Here is a 15,454-nt window from a genome sequence, read left to right as displayed (position 1 = left end):
GCACACTATCCACTTGCAAAAAATTGAAAAGATTTATTGCAACGTTTCGATCTTTCGATCTTCTTCAGGCATCAAAACATCTATTGAAGATCGAAAGATCGAAACGTTGCAATAAATCTAACCAGCATAACTAAAAATGTTTCTGGATCAAATCAGATACCCTGCCTTTAAAGAGGGTGTTTTAATATAAACATACTGTAGGACATTTTGGGGCGGTTTCCCAGACATGGATTAGACTAGTCCTAGACTAAAATAAATGTAAGAGCTGTCCAAACGGAAAACTACTTTCACTGACGAATATTGAAATACATCAGTGCCCTTTGTTTTACCTCAAAATGCACACAGGTAATGTTTTTAGTAAGGCATGTTTGTCCAAACTAGTTATATTTCCTAATTAAACTAAGGCCTAGTCCTGGATTAAGCTAATTCTGGTCCGGGAAACCGCCGGTATAACCCAGCATAGTTGGATGAGTGCTGACCAAAATAAATCAGTTTGAAAATGTATTTTATTGACAGCTGCATTCATACACATACAAGATTTATTTGGGTTACAAAATCTAGAACAAACAGAAACAATGACAAGGCACAAATCATTCAAAAAAGACATAATAAAATAAACACAATATAAATATTGTTTAGATCCCTAGATGCCTAATTGATTGGTCAATCCTATCTCAAGGAAGGTGAATTCAAATACCGTTCAATGAAAATCTTCACATGATCTATTTAGCTGCTTTGTGCTATATTCTCTCCCATTTTCAGTAATACTTTATTAGATAAGAAATATGTAATACATTAAAAACTTTTATCTTCATAAAATGGCCCTGATATGTCATTAGACATTAAGAAATCATTTTCATTTCAAATACTTAATATCCTGGCCAGACCACTGTTGTCAGTGATATTGTCATTTAAAAAGTGGAGTTGCAACCCTCAACTGATGTTTATGTTGTCATTTTGTGTATTGGCCACCAGTTGTGTGATTGCAATAACAGTTTTGGCCACAATCCTACATACGGTTTCTTTAAGTTCCCTGTGCTACAATGTTGCCTGAAGCAAACAATGTTTAATATGAATTTTTTTTCAAGTATAACAGAAATGTTTAGCGATATTATTATAGTGTCTACTTTTATGCAGGAAAAACATAAAAAAAAATTCTCTTGTCAATATGAGGATATCATATTGACCTGCGTACCTAACTCACAACCTCTCCAACGAGTATACAGTACACAGTGTTCACTTGTGACAACTAAGAGTCACGAGAGCAGCATTATATATTGCGCACACAAGATAATCCTAAACACAGAGAGAACGGATACAAGGGCAAAACAATGGTATAAAACAGTAAGTCCAAACATCGACTGAGAGTGTGCCCTCTCTCAACCCAATCTGTCGTCATTACAATTAGCATAGCAGCATATTACGCAATGACATTTTTTGTGCATTCCTAGTCGTCAGCATTATTATGTGTTTATCGGAAATGTTTTTAACCAGCGGGAGGTAGAGGAAAGAAATGATTCGCTGTTCTAGTTTTGGGTGCTCTGTAATGACGACCAGATGGCACAAGTTTAAAGAGGTAGTGGACTGGGTTTTGAGAGGGGTCCTGAATGATTTTGTCAGCTCAGATGTGATTTCATACAGAAGCACAGAGAATGTGGTAGTAAAAAAATATAAAACAACAACAAAAATGTACAAAATTACTAATATAAAAACAGTGCAAGAAAACATTAATGCACAAAATACAGCAAAGTTGTTCGATAAAAAATAGCATATTGCATAATGGATAATATTGCATAGCATATATTCTTCTTGCCCATCAATTTAGCTGGTGCCATTTACCCAGCAAGCAATTTTGCATTTAAAAGATGTCTAACGCAGCCTAGACGTTTAGGGCTATGAGGCAAAATTTGGGCTGTCATGCACACACTACACGTATGTCAAAGAAAGAAACCAAACGGATTATCACTGTTGATTTTGCTTACATAATGGAGGGCTGTCAAAATTAACACATGAATATTGCATTAATGTAAATTCATTTTAACGGCATTAGTTTAGATTAGGGTTGAGAGCAGCTCATGCTAGGAAGCACCTTAAATTAATGAATAAAGGATAGAGCAAGTACGGATATGAAGAAAGGTTGGTCTACAGTTTGGATATAACAGAAATATTTGGTGCTATAAAAGCTGCTGTTATGTGTGCGAGGGAACTGATAGAGGCCCACCGCCCGGGGCTCTAGGATCCAGTCTAAAATTGCAGAGCACTTGCAACTGGGCGTGAGATGCAAAAGGAATTAAGAACCCGGTACTCAGCGGAGTAGTTGGTTCCAATAAAAATGTGCTTTAGTTTTTGTTTTAGTTTTTTCTGAACCCATGAAACATAGTTTTAAATGTTTAAAACACAACATGAGGAAAATTATCAATTGACTTGCCTAATGATATCACAACAATATTTTTCATTGATCTCCTGAATATACAATACAAACTGTACGAGAGTACAATATAATATAATACTTTTGTTGTCCAGAACTCAAAACACTTTCACAGATCCAAAGAATCAGTGAAAGGGAGAAAAAATATCAATTTAGTTACAACTAAAGCTACCAGACATCCAGGTAAAGTCTGCATTTCATTACCTCCTCAATTTGTATCAGTGTTTTGATTGGTCAGACTTCCATTGAGTTGTTGCATCCCCTCTAATTGACCTGGATGTTCTTCATCTGACCCAGAGGCTATATTGTGAAATGTAGAGAATATTCAAAATTATTATTACATAATAAAAAATATTAAACTAATCTTCAATAAATAGGTTAATGAATGTTTTACATACATTTGTTAAAGACTCCAGTTAAAGCAATATTAACTAAATTGCAATTTTTCACTTTCTTCTTTCTGGAGACACACAGGATAATGAAAAGTGCAGCAGGTACAATTGCCAGAGTAACGAACACTATAACATGTGTTATCGATGATTCAGGGCAGTTTTTGCAATTTCCATCTGCAGAAAAGCAACAAACAACATTCGATTTTTCCTAGTTTATCATTTAAATCCAAAGCCCTCAGTATAAGTACGTACAATAATAAACCAGTACGAAGATTGTAAAGGTGCATGAAATGTTTAGTTTTATTAGAAAAGTAAATGTGATCATATTTACCCCATTTTGTTCTTAGTGTTTGATTGCTGTGAGTAACATGACACTCCAAACCGTCTTTATCTTCTCTGTTTATTTCCACAGTGGTTCTTATCTGAAAGGTGTTGTCATGGTTTGGTCTGACTCCAGTACTGTATAAGGATTCAAGTTTAATGCCATTTAGTGTTATATCAATCTTTATCTCTTTGGGATAAAAGCTGGTGGCCATACAGGTCAGATTTAGCTTGCGGCGATCATGATGAGCTTCAATTGCAAACATGTCAATTTTGGGTGGACCTGCAGAGTAAATAAGTAAGGGATAATGTAGAGGCAGCCGGTAGTTATTGGGAAATAAGCCCTGACAGTGTGATCAGGACCCGACGCGAAACGGAGGGTCTTGTACCACACTGAAGGGGCTTTTTTCCCAATAACTACCGGCTGCCTCTACATTATCCCGCTTATTACACGGCTACTTGCCACATAAGAAAAAAAACTGGACATTAATATGAATTTGAAACATTTTATTGGCATATTTGTTTTAAATTAACATTTTTATCCTTCCGCGAAACTTGCACAGATGCATAAAATGATCGTAATACCTTATTAAGATCCTCTGCTTCAAACCATTTTTTCTCTTTTAGCCAGTCTTTGAGAAGTTTTAATGCCCATTCTGTAGTTTTGTGAGTGTTGGCTTCGTAGCTGTCATGCTCTTTTTTGTCAAGTTCAGTCTCAGTAAGCTGTCTGTGTCTTGTCGTTGTTCATTCTTCTATCCACTGTTTAAATGTTTTGTTTTTTCCGTACATGTTAAAATTAATGTCAAAATTTTCCATTCTTAATTGTGGTTGTCCAGTGTTTGTCACAAGATGGCGCCAAACAGTAATCTTTGTTGGCGCGGAGGGATTTAAAACATACAAGTAGTCCGGCTATGCGTTATTACTTTGGAGTGGTTATTATTTGAAAAGAACGAACCTGCAAATGTCTCAACTGACCAATCAGAATCAAGCATTCCAGAGAGCCGTGTAATAAATGTAAATAATAATTCAGTACACAAGTAAACAATCAAAGTTTAACACATTTTTTAAGCATTATAGTCTAAACACAACATGCTATTCAAAAGACTTTAATCACAAAGAGTGAATTTTTCAGTGTGCCCCACTCATTCGTGTAAGGGGCATCTCTTCACACCCACCCCAAAGAAAATTCATTACAAAACAATCTCAAACTTAGAATTTGAATTAAACAATGTAGTTCTGTTGGTTGGTAGCTCTATCTTTCTGAGGTTTAATTACATAGAATGAAATGATTTATGATGACTTGATGTATTTAATAAAATGTCATAAAACTGTTTGAGAACTGTCAAAAAAGTTTGAGAACCGCTGTTGTAAAGTTTCCTTTTTTATGTACTGTACAGAAACAAAGCTAAGTAAAAAGATTTTTAATAACGGAAACAAAACAACATTATTAACACTTACTCTTTGTTGAATTATATGTTGAAAGCCAGGTCATGCATTGGTTGAGATATGATCTGAGGTACTCGATGCGACCTGTATTCATGTCCCACTTCATTTTGATTTCCTCTGCACTAAGACTGTTTGCCATCCATTGCATTGTATTAATATTCAAGTAAATAAACTCCACTCCATCAAATCCATATTCATCATAGGCTGTCTGACTCTCTACTTCTCCACTTAAAGACTTCATCACTTCACAGCCAGTTCTCCTCTGTAATGTGTGAAGCTCTAAAAACACAGCACAATAACTGATCAGTGACCGGTTGCATAAACATAGTTGTGACATTAAGACTGTGTGACTAACTTTTAAGACTAGTCTTAAAGGTTTATGCAACTGGCCACGGATCTTAAACATGAATAACTACACCCATATATGGGTGATTGATTCTCACGAAAACTTGGTTTTAAAAATGTCAAGCATGAAAATGTAAAAATTGCTTAAATTTACTTTTTTCCCACCAGACATTGAAAAACAGTAGTCTGGAGTAAATGGGAACATTAATTTAAAAACTTTTACTTATCATTTAACACTTTTTGTTACATAATTAAAAAAATTAGTCCTAAAAAATCTCATTACCGCAACAGTCAGAAAACATCAAAACTGACATATTTTCAAAATGACATGACAAACCTGAAGGAACATAATTTGGAGATTCTGCACATGCATTTAAAATCAAAGTATTATGCTTCTATTAATTAAATTAACATTTAATAAGCATCTGTTGCGGTAATGATAATCAAAATGTCGTGTAAGCATTCTGACAAGACAATATTTCAAATGAACTGTAAAAAAAAGATCTTACCTGGTAGCCATCTTGAAGTAACTGGTCCATGTGCTTGGTCACTCAAAATCAAACTTTATTAAAATTCTGTATGTGTGCTTAAACTGTTCTCAAAAAGTGTTGCGGAGGATGAGAACATCAGGCATGGACACATCATTTTCCTAATTTTTCTTCATTATTATTATACATGAATATTCAGTAAATATTTTTTCTGTCATCTAAAGTAGTCTAGCAAAACATCCATTTATTTTTTTTCTTAATATTTTTGTGTTAATTTGATTAAATTACAACATAACGCATGTTCAAACACAGCTGGACACATTGCGGTAATGAGAATTTCAGCAGAAAATGAGATAAAATTTCCAATTATAAATTCTTATGTTGAAATCACACATTGTGCAAGGTAGAACACAGTATTGTGTTAATTCTGATGCTTTTTAATGTTACTATATTACACATTTTAAAGCTAAAATCATTAGTGCCGTGGTGTTTTAATGGTTTCGTGAGAATCACCCATATATATACCTGAAGAGAATTAACGTTAATCCTAACCTAGACTCACCTGGACACTTGGAGTTTGTACAGTTTGTCAGAGTATAGAGTAGATTTAGAAACCAATCTCTAGACTCATGTGGCTCTAGAGGACCAGACCTCCAATCATCTGCACTCAGATCAGTGTCTCTTATCCAGATTCGTGTTTTATCACAGTAGTGAGATATCTGGATATCATCACACAATGCCACAGCACTGTACACAGGACCAGATGAGGTAACGGTGTATACATACTGGAGGTAGTGTCGTTCTGTGGAAGAAAAACGAAAAAGAAAGTCACAAAAAAAGCTTTAAAAATGTTTAAATTACTTAGTGTAAAGACAAACTAAACAAATATAACGTTAAGTCGATCAACAGGTGTTATTCTGCATTCAGTTTTACTGTACGTTACGCAGTCGTGCTTTTTTACAGATCGTTTTATAATTAGAGTAATGTGCTACAATAGCATAATAGCATCTGACGACTTTGAGTTTCTTACCACAATAAGCAGGACGAAAGTGCACAAACAATACAAACGCAATGAACATTTTAAAGATCCACTTCACGTACACCGGCAACTTCATAACCGCAAAATGTTTTTAAATAAAGCTACGCCATACTGTATACTCGACGTGAAGTTGCTTTAACGTTACTTTAAAAGAATTTGTCCCACCCATAGATTTCACCAATCTCATTAAATCTCGCCGGATGAGCGCTGTTTTCATCCTAATCCTACCACCAACCATACTATCGAACCAAACCCAAAATCTCGCGACATGATCGATGTATCCCATCTAGACAGAACCAACCCCACCCTGTTTTTAGTACTTTTTTAGTATTTAAGCACCAACTTTGTGCATACACAAACATTAAAAAAAGATTACCCACAATCGGAACCCCCTGCCTTCATGTAAAACCCAGCAAAATAAATGTGTTTACTAACTTTCATATCAAATGTTTATATTAATTAATTCAATCAATCAGAATAATAACTTATTGGTATCATATTTACATTTTTAATGACGTTTCTTTGATTTGGAGGTTGCATTCAAAATCTATCTGGGTAAAAAAAACTGCATGAACGGGCATGACGCCAACCTACTAGTGTGAACAAGCGATTATTTGTCAAAAATAAGTAAACGCATAAATAAATGTTCTTGTTTGTTTTTTTTTTAAATAACGAAACAATCTCTCCGATCCATAAGTGATTATATTCTTTAAAGGGGCCATGGCATGAAAATCGGACTTTTTCCACGCATGTTTAAGTGCTATGATTGGGTCCCCAGTGCTTCTATTAACCTAGAAGAAAATATGAAAAAGATCAACCCAGTAACTTCGTTTTGGGAAACCATTCTCTACAAGCACATGAAAAAATAGGTTGTTGAAATTTGGCTCTCCTTATGATGTAATAACTGTAATAATACCGCCCCTTAATCTTCACTATCCAATCACAGCACTGACATTTAGTGCAGACAAAAGCACAATTGAGTTTTAATTGCAACAAACCACCATCATTGTGATCAGTGTTTGAATTTCATCAACTCATTTGCATTTTAAAGGACACACCCAAAACAGCACATTTTTGCTCACACCTACAAAGTGGCAATTTTAACATATTATAATAAATTATTTATATGGTATTTTGAGCTCTGTGCTCTGGGGACACCAAAGATTTATTTCACATCTTAAAAAAGTCTTGTGCCATGGCCCCTTTAAGGGGCCGTGATCTTATTTTTCAAACTTTAGTTATAAAGTTTAAAGTTTAATGCCATATATTTTCTTTAAAAATTGCTTCCCAGGTATATGACGACAATTGCATATTGATCCTATCATTCAAATGTTTGATGAGTGTGTTGACCTTAATTGGGGAAATATATGGAATCTTCCTTATAAATACCTCCTACAAATAAAGTAAGAGAAGTCTCTTTCAAAATCATACATAAGTATTATCCTATCTTCTTAGGTTTAAGCTTGACATATGTGTTAACTGTTCTTTTTGTGGAATATGTCCAGAAACAGTAGGCAAGGTCCCCACCCCATTACTTTCTGGAAAGATCTGTCCCGATATATTACTCTTAAACTTATTTTATTGTTTTGGAAAAATGTACTGTTTTGTTTCCATGATAACAAAAGTAAAAAACAGAAAGAAATTTACTTAATCTATTGATAATTTTAGGGAAATATCATATTCATAAAGCCAAATTTAGTAAACCTTCTTTTATTGCTTTTGGTAAGGAGCAATAAAAGAGCAGTACATCAAATCCATCCAAAATTCAAAAAATAAGAAGGCTGCTAAAACCTTTTATTTATGCTCTATCTTTAATGTATTCATTTGAAACTCCCCCTGGCTCTGTTCTTGTCAAATATTTGTGGTTTCTGTATTAATGACTTAATTTGTGTGTGTGTGTGTGTGTGTGTGTGTGTGTGTTTGTAATGTTTGTATTGCAAATATTTAATAAAGTAAAAAAATGTGAAAAATAGAAAAAAAATGTCATTATAAATAATGAAAATCTTTATCGCAGGCTGATGTAATCTCACATACAAGTTATTTTATGTTACTAATCAATCAATCACTCACTCACTCACTCGTACCGTCCTTCTCCAAAACAGCGAACGATGACTTGGCGCCACCTCGTGGTATTTTATACACATACAGAGTTGTGCACAAAAATATTGGCACCCTTAGTAAATATGAGCAAAAAGAGAGCTCTGAAGATAAATCTACAATGTTTCTCATTTTAAGCTTTAATTAAAAAAAAATCACAATTCATTGATAAAAATATTTGAAAGTGGGGGACAATCACATCATACTAAAATGGTTTTCTCAAATAGATGTTGGCGACAATTTTTGAACCCTCTTCATTTAATCCTCTTTTCTACCTCCATCTGCAAGGATAAGAGCTCAGAGTCTTGTATTATAATGTCTGGTAAGGTTGAAGAATTCATGGCAGGTGATCTTAGATTATTCCTTCATACAGAATATCTCCAGACGCTTCATATGTTGCTGCTCTCTCATCTTCAGTCATTTTCTGTATAGTTCAGGTCAGGGAACTGTGATGGCTATGGCAGAACCTTGAATTTGTGCAATTTTTTGTTTGTTTGTTGATTTTGATGTTTTTTTTAATCAATTTTCTTGATGGAAGATTTAAACACAACCCATGTAATAGCCTATGCATTTGATATAATCCATGATGTAGCAACTCATAATGTAATAACTGCACACTGCACATAATGCAATAAGTATTAACAGTAAGGTAGAGCGAGGCACAACACTTTTTGGCTATTTAAGTTAAATGTAATTTTTTTTTACACAATCCACACGCACACACACACACCTCTGCTACAAATGAACACTTAAAGTTTGTTTGTGTGATTTACCGTTATCGTACAATTACACCAAAAGTGACAGGAGTGCAAACGTTACCCCATGGGGTTCATTGTAACAAACAGAGGGTTTGTTGTAACACCTGCTAAAAATATATTTAAACACAAATAATTCAATCAAATTCTGTCTATATGCTAAAGGTGGATATTGTTTATATATCTGCCTATAATAGATAGATATCCACACATTCATCCATCCATCATCCTTCATCTTACCATCATTGCATAGGCATCAATGCATAGAAAAAGATTTTTTTTAAAGGGCCACACAATTAAGACAACAAATCATAATAGTGAGTTATTTCCCCTGATATTGTATAAACAGTTATCATTTTGATGAATAGTATTTACATTGTTTTCATTTCATAGGATTAAGCTTGTTGTGTACTTGGTAAATTATTTTGCACTGAAAAAAATAATTTATTCAATTTACTAATTTTTTAAAGTAAGTGGTCGCATTCAATTTATTTAAGCTACATTTAAACAAACAAAAAATAGAAAAAAACTTTTGTTTAAATGTAACTTAAATAAATTGATTGCGACCACTTACCTAAAAAAAAAAAAAAAAAGAGTAAATTGAATGAATAATTTTTTTCAGTGTGTTTGCCACATCCTTTTAACTCTTTTAATCTCAACCCAGTAATACATCTTTTCATCATTATTCATAATAATAATAATAATAATAATGATCACATGAGAACATGTACTGTTACATAAATCTTTTATTGACTCGTTTGCTTCTGAACATTATTGTAAAAATGCAGGTTATAGAAAAGACGTGTGTGGTTTCTATAGCAACAGAGAAAAACCAATAAATCTGTAAATATATTGCTTTAAATCCCTTTCTCTTTTTAAACATTAAGTCTTATATTTAGAGCATTTCTATATTTACATACGCAGATTACAACAAGATCCCAAACACTTTCCTTTTCTTACCGGCTTTCCATGTTTCATATAAATGAACTTCATATGATTACGATAAGAAAACATTAGTGCCAAAGTAAATGCAGTTCCTTTTCAAATGAAAATAATTGGACCTCTCTTTTGTCATGACAGCACAACACACAATCCAAAATCCAGCAGGACCGTCTGTTTGTTCAACACCACCGCCTGAAGCTTTGAGAAAAACTCACAAAAAAATCATTTACACAGTTCGTGGATGAATCTCTCGATGCTGTCAGAAACATCAACATATAAAACAAAAAATATGATGCTTCATATAAAGAAATGAAACCTATTTTTAGGACATTATTGTTATGATCATTAAGATGTAGAAAAATCTTCGTTATCATTATATAGGAAGATGTCAAAATAGGATTCATTTTATTTATGAACACTACAATATTTATATATTTTAATAGATTTTTGGGTGAAATATTACCTGAACATTTCTGGCATGACATTTGCTCAATTGTTGACCTACAGAGGTTATTTTGACACCATCTGTAGTTAAAAATCTCTGTGGTTACAATGAAACATCTCTTCAAACACAAAATAACACAACTAGTTAGTTATACAGTAAATATTTATAAAACGTTTCAATCATATGTTTACGCTTCTGTGGCAGTGAGCAAAATGTGGCAGTAGGGAAACATACACAGATTTCAGTGGGCACATCTTTGAAAAATACTGTAGAAAAATCACGATTTCCATGCAGTGGCGTAAAAACTGTGACTCCTTCCTGAGCTTTTCAATTAGTACAATGAAACTTATAAATCTCCAACTGAGGTATTATAAATAAACCCAAACATTTTGACATTAAATCCCATCATTTAAGAAGCTTTTTCTTCTGAAATCTGAATATTTGTGCACTGGAGCATCACTTCAAGACGAATGGGGGCTGCAGCTAAGGCTTTAAAACGTTTCACACAATATTAAAATCTCATATTGCATTGCTCTCCCATAATAGTGCTTGGCACAGAAACGTGTGTATGCGAACGACCAACGACTTATTTTCTTTACATATACAAACTTATATACATTCTTACACAATAATGTACAAACAAAGATGTAAGTGCAAATACAATATGCATGCATTTAGCTTTAAGACTTTTTTAAAACTGAAATGATTTCCACAAAAGAGTTTCAGTACTGTAAATATAAACCATCGTATCCAAATGCAATGGCATTAGAGAGCAGCAAAACTCCACCAAACCAACATGTTCAAGAGCTTTGACCACTAAACAAGACGTTACAACGCTAGAAATAATACTGCCAGGTCACTGCGAAGATTACACCTCATAAGAAAAGCTCGGATGTGTCTGAATGGGCAACTTGAAAATAAATAAACAAGCAAAAAAAAATGTTTAAAAAGAGGAATTATAAAGTGAGAACTTGACTCTGGATTACATCACCGTCAGTGTTCATGTTGTTTTGTTTGTACAGTTCAAATATGTTTTGTCTGTAGGGCTGGGCGATATGTCAGCACAATATAGTCTGGCTCACCTTCAATGCAATTTAAACTTTATGAAAGCAACATTATGCTGCGTACACACCAAATGCGAAGCATCAAGTTCCTCATTGTATATTACTCGTGGGATTTAACTTTGTGTCATGCAAATTTCTCACTTGATATTTTCAACTTGCGCAAAAGACGTGTTTAAGGCATATAGCGAGTGTTTTTGCAGCAATCGCGCCGCCCGTTTAATGTCATTTGCATTGCCCACGCGAGTTCGCGTCGTTGCATTGCCTTTGTATGTAATCTACTCACGCAGATCGTGTTCCTTGCTGTAGATTACTTTTAAGATTTAACTTTGTGTCATGCTAATTTTCCCCTTAATATTTTCAACTTGTGCAAAGAAATGTTTGAGGCAAATATTGAGTGTTTCTGTGGCAATCGTGCTGCACCGATTCACGTTTTTCGCATCGCCCCACCAGTTTGTGTTTTTGCATTGCCTTTGTACGTAATCTAGTCGCGCAAATCGTTGAATTCGCATTTGGTGTGTATGCCCCATTATTCTGAATACACACCAAACATAAAACATCATGTTCCTCGCTGTAGATTACTTGTGGGATTTAAATTGTGTAATGGAAATTTTTCTTAAATTGAATATTATTAATTTGCGCAAAGATGCAATTGAGGTGAACAGCGCATGTTTTTACAGTTCACATCTTTGCATTGACTTTGTATTTAATCTATTTGCGCAAATCGGTGAATTTGCATTTGGTGTGGTGCATACACACAAAACACGAAGCATTGCGTTACTCGCTCTAGATTACTCGCCAGATTTAACTTTTTCGCTTGAGTTGAATATTTGAACAAAAACAGTGCATGTTTTGCGGCAATCTTGCCTAGCAATTCGCATTCGCGAGTTTGCGTCTATTTGCTTCTTTGCATTGACTTTGTATGTTTGTATGCAAATCGTTGAATTCGCGTTTGGTGTGTACGCCCTATTAGACTTTGTGTAATGATTTACAAATCTTTACAGATGTCTCTGTGTGGCATTATATTATATAATATTATATTAATGTTCTTGTTAAAGTATAAAAACATTGCTTTTTTGCATTGTTGCATTGGTGAAAATAAATGCAAAATGCTTAAATATCATTCTTGTGTTAATTTAGTGAAAAACACATGTCTTGATTGTTTTAAACTGTTTGCATACTATTTTTCTGCATTGAATCTGTCAATAAAATCACTCACTTAAATATCAAGATATATCACCAAAAGGCTTAAAAATGTAAATAAATAACTTAATTTGTTTGTTATATCGCCCAGCCCTGACTCTCTGAAATATTAAATTCACACATAAACATCAGCACAGAGTTCTGCTAAAAGTTAAAAGCCAAGATCAATAACATTGACGATTGCATTTCAACAAAACAATGCTGTAAGAGTTTACACCTTTCCTGTATTATGTGGACAGGAAAAGTCTTATATCAACCAACATTAAGATAATAAACAATTTAACATCAAAAAAGGTACAACCTGTGTCCTTTAACAAGCTAGAGTATTGTGTTGTTGTGTATTTGGCTGTGAAAGTGTCGCCCTCTGGTGGAGCACAAATACAACACAAATCACATTCAGTCAGTGCTAAGAGCGTTGAATACGTGTCTGTCCGGTGAAGGTGTTTAATGTGTTTTATCAGCTGAACCTGTGTTTAATGTCCATCAGGTTAGACTCTCGGCTCGAGTCTGTGAGAAAGTTCAAAGAGCGTCTGCTGATTGTCAATGATGTGAAGATAATGCACGCTGGATCTCACATCAGGACTCTCACACTGGGAAACTTCATTTCCTACAGAGGAAAAATCAATGTGAGTTCACTTCATCACCTTTAATGAACAAAATCACGTCATGTGCTTGCATACTTTACAATTAAAACAACAATGGCGTCCTATAGGACTGTGTTTGTTCTACTCAAGATACTGAGTTTATTAACTCTTCTCCAACAAAGTCTACACAGTTTTGCCACTTTATATTCCAAGTAAAAAATGTACTTCATTGTTGCTTGGCGCTTTTATAATCTTGATTGATTGTTTGTATTTATCACTCTTTAGACTAATGCATATGTGCGCAGGCGTGTAGTGCTTCTTTACAAAGTAACATCGCCATCTACTGGCCCGGCACACGTAATACAGGGTTTTAGTCGCTTTCAGGATCTCCATATACACCAATTTTTTTACAGCGTTGACGTGTGTACGTTATATTTGTAAAAACTGAAAAGCAAAAACTTTCCTGTTTTTAACGACAATAATTTAGTATACACTATAAAATATAATTACACTCTATAAAATACTAAACTACTTTTATGGCTAAGCTTACACTGCAAAAAAAGATTTTCAAGAGAAAAAAATTCTTAGCATTTTTTTCTTGTTTTCAGTAAACATATCTAAAAATTCATAAATTAAGATGCTTTTTCTTGATGAGCAAAATGACCCAAGAAAATAAGTCTAGTTTTTAAATTTAAGTGATTTTGTTGATAAAACAAGCAAAAAAAATAAATTGCTAATAGGGTTACCAATTTTTTTTTTACATTTTTTTATTAAACACTAAATAAAAAAAATTCAAATTTTTTTGCTTGTTTTATGCACAAAATCACTTAAATTTGATATTTTTGGTCTAGTAACTAGACTTATTTTCTTGGGCTGTTTTGCTCATCAAGAAAATGCATCTTAATTTAAGAATTTTTTGATATTTTTACTGAAAACAAGGCAAAATACAATTTTTTTTCTTAATTTTTTTTTTTGCAGTGTAAACTTAGCCGTAAATGTAGTTTAGTATTGTTATAGTGTATATTTTAATTTATACTGTTTTTAATATCAGTTACACTGTATCGTGATACCTGTGTGTGATTGGACAACCATGTGTCATGTTTTGTCAAATAGGAGGATAGAGACTGACCTGTTTGATCGGTCTGACAGTGTCGAATGAGTCTGACCGTGTCTGCGATCATGTGCTACAGAGAAACACACACACACACACACTTCAATATTTACTCACAAACATCATTTCAAATAGATGAGACTGTAATGTTTACAAAAAACTCTTACCAGTTTCTCAAAATTGACAAGATTATCATGAAATGTTTTGTTCCCCTCATGAATGAAGGTGATATCTGAAAAAACAAAAATGATCACATTAATGAACAAAAGCGTATGTTGTTAGAAATCCTTTTAGTTTACTGTTTAGTAAATAAAAGAAACGTTATTTATCCACAGTTTAACTATCAAAATAACAATCAGTTTTTACACAACTGATTAAAAAACATATATTGCTAGTAAAAATGAGTAATTATGTTTATAAATTGAGTTAGTAGCATGATTATTGGGTGCGCTCGACTTAATGCCTCGCAACAAGAACTGACAGGTGGATGACATCAAAGAACCACGAGAGAACGTCTCCATCTGTCGGTTCTTGAGGCGGCAGATGAAGTCAAAGACACCTACGATATTTTAATCATGGGACAGGAAGTGGGCAGTGTCTCACCTTTAAGCAGCAGGGGCATGAAGGGTATTTTGGGGGGCTTCATTTTCTTAAAGGCATCTCTGTAGGCCTTGTGATTCATGGATGGATCCTGAAGAACAGGGTGGAGAAAAAGTCCAATGTTTTAACTTTACTACACTTTAGATGTGCATTTAATAAAGTCAGCATTCTTAATATAAACACTTTTGGTGAACTAT

General features: G+C 33.8%; 2 protein-coding genes across 2 annotated transcripts in view; both read right to left on the bottom strand.

Moving 5' to 3' along the window:
• Window positions 1-1,166: 1,166 nt before the first annotated feature.
• Window positions 1,167-6,645, bottom strand: LOC129455994 (H-2 class I histocompatibility antigen, alpha chain-like). The gene is made up of 6 exons (XM_073858627.1): window positions 6,451-6,645; window positions 5,983-6,222; window positions 4,600-4,866; window positions 3,152-3,424; window positions 2,827-2,994; window positions 1,167-2,728 (listed from the first exon to the last, which is right to left on the bottom strand). The coding sequence occupies exons 1-6, from the start codon at window positions 6,533-6,535 to the stop codon at window positions 2,637-2,639; spliced, it is 1,125 nt and encodes a 374-aa protein (XP_073714728.1). The 5' UTR covers window positions 6,536-6,645; the 3' UTR covers window positions 1,167-2,636.
• Window positions 6,646-10,039: 3,394 nt separating this feature from the next.
• Window positions 10,040-15,454, bottom strand: part of rapgef5a (Rap guanine nucleotide exchange factor (GEF) 5a) — a 62,133-nt gene continuing 56,718 nt past the window's right edge. Inside the window, exons 23-26 of the mRNA XM_055219824.2 lie at window positions 15,261-15,348; window positions 14,825-14,889; window positions 14,676-14,730; window positions 10,040-13,569 (exon numbers count right to left, since the gene is read on the bottom strand). Coding sequence (XP_055075799.1) covers window positions 13,451-13,569; window positions 14,676-14,730; window positions 14,825-14,889; window positions 15,261-15,348 — 327 coding nt within the window. The 3' untranslated portion in view covers window positions 10,040-13,450. The remainder of the gene's footprint in view (window positions 13,570-14,675; window positions 14,731-14,824; window positions 14,890-15,260; window positions 15,349-15,454) is intronic.

The sequence above is a fragment of the Misgurnus anguillicaudatus genome, chromosome 20 (assembly GCF_027580225.2).
Source record: "Misgurnus anguillicaudatus chromosome 20, ASM2758022v2, whole genome shotgun sequence".
Classification (NCBI taxonomy): domain Eukaryota; kingdom Metazoa; phylum Chordata; class Actinopteri; order Cypriniformes; family Cobitidae; genus Misgurnus; species Misgurnus anguillicaudatus.
This window is presented reverse-complemented; position numbering and strand designations above follow the sequence as displayed.

Coding starts and splice junctions, on each gene's coding strand:
- LOC129455994 (XM_073858627.1), bottom strand. CDS start 6,535: ATGAAGTTGCCGGTGTACGTGAAGTGGATCTTTAAAATGTTCATTGCG. Junction 4,867..5,982: donor TACAAACTCCAAGTGTCCAG/GTGAGTCTAGGT, acceptor CTGTGTTTTTAG/AGCTTCACACATTACAGAGG. Junction 2,995..3,151: donor AACACTAAGAACAAAATGGG/GTAAATATGATC, acceptor GCTTTTCTGCAG/ATGGAAATTGCAAAAACTGC.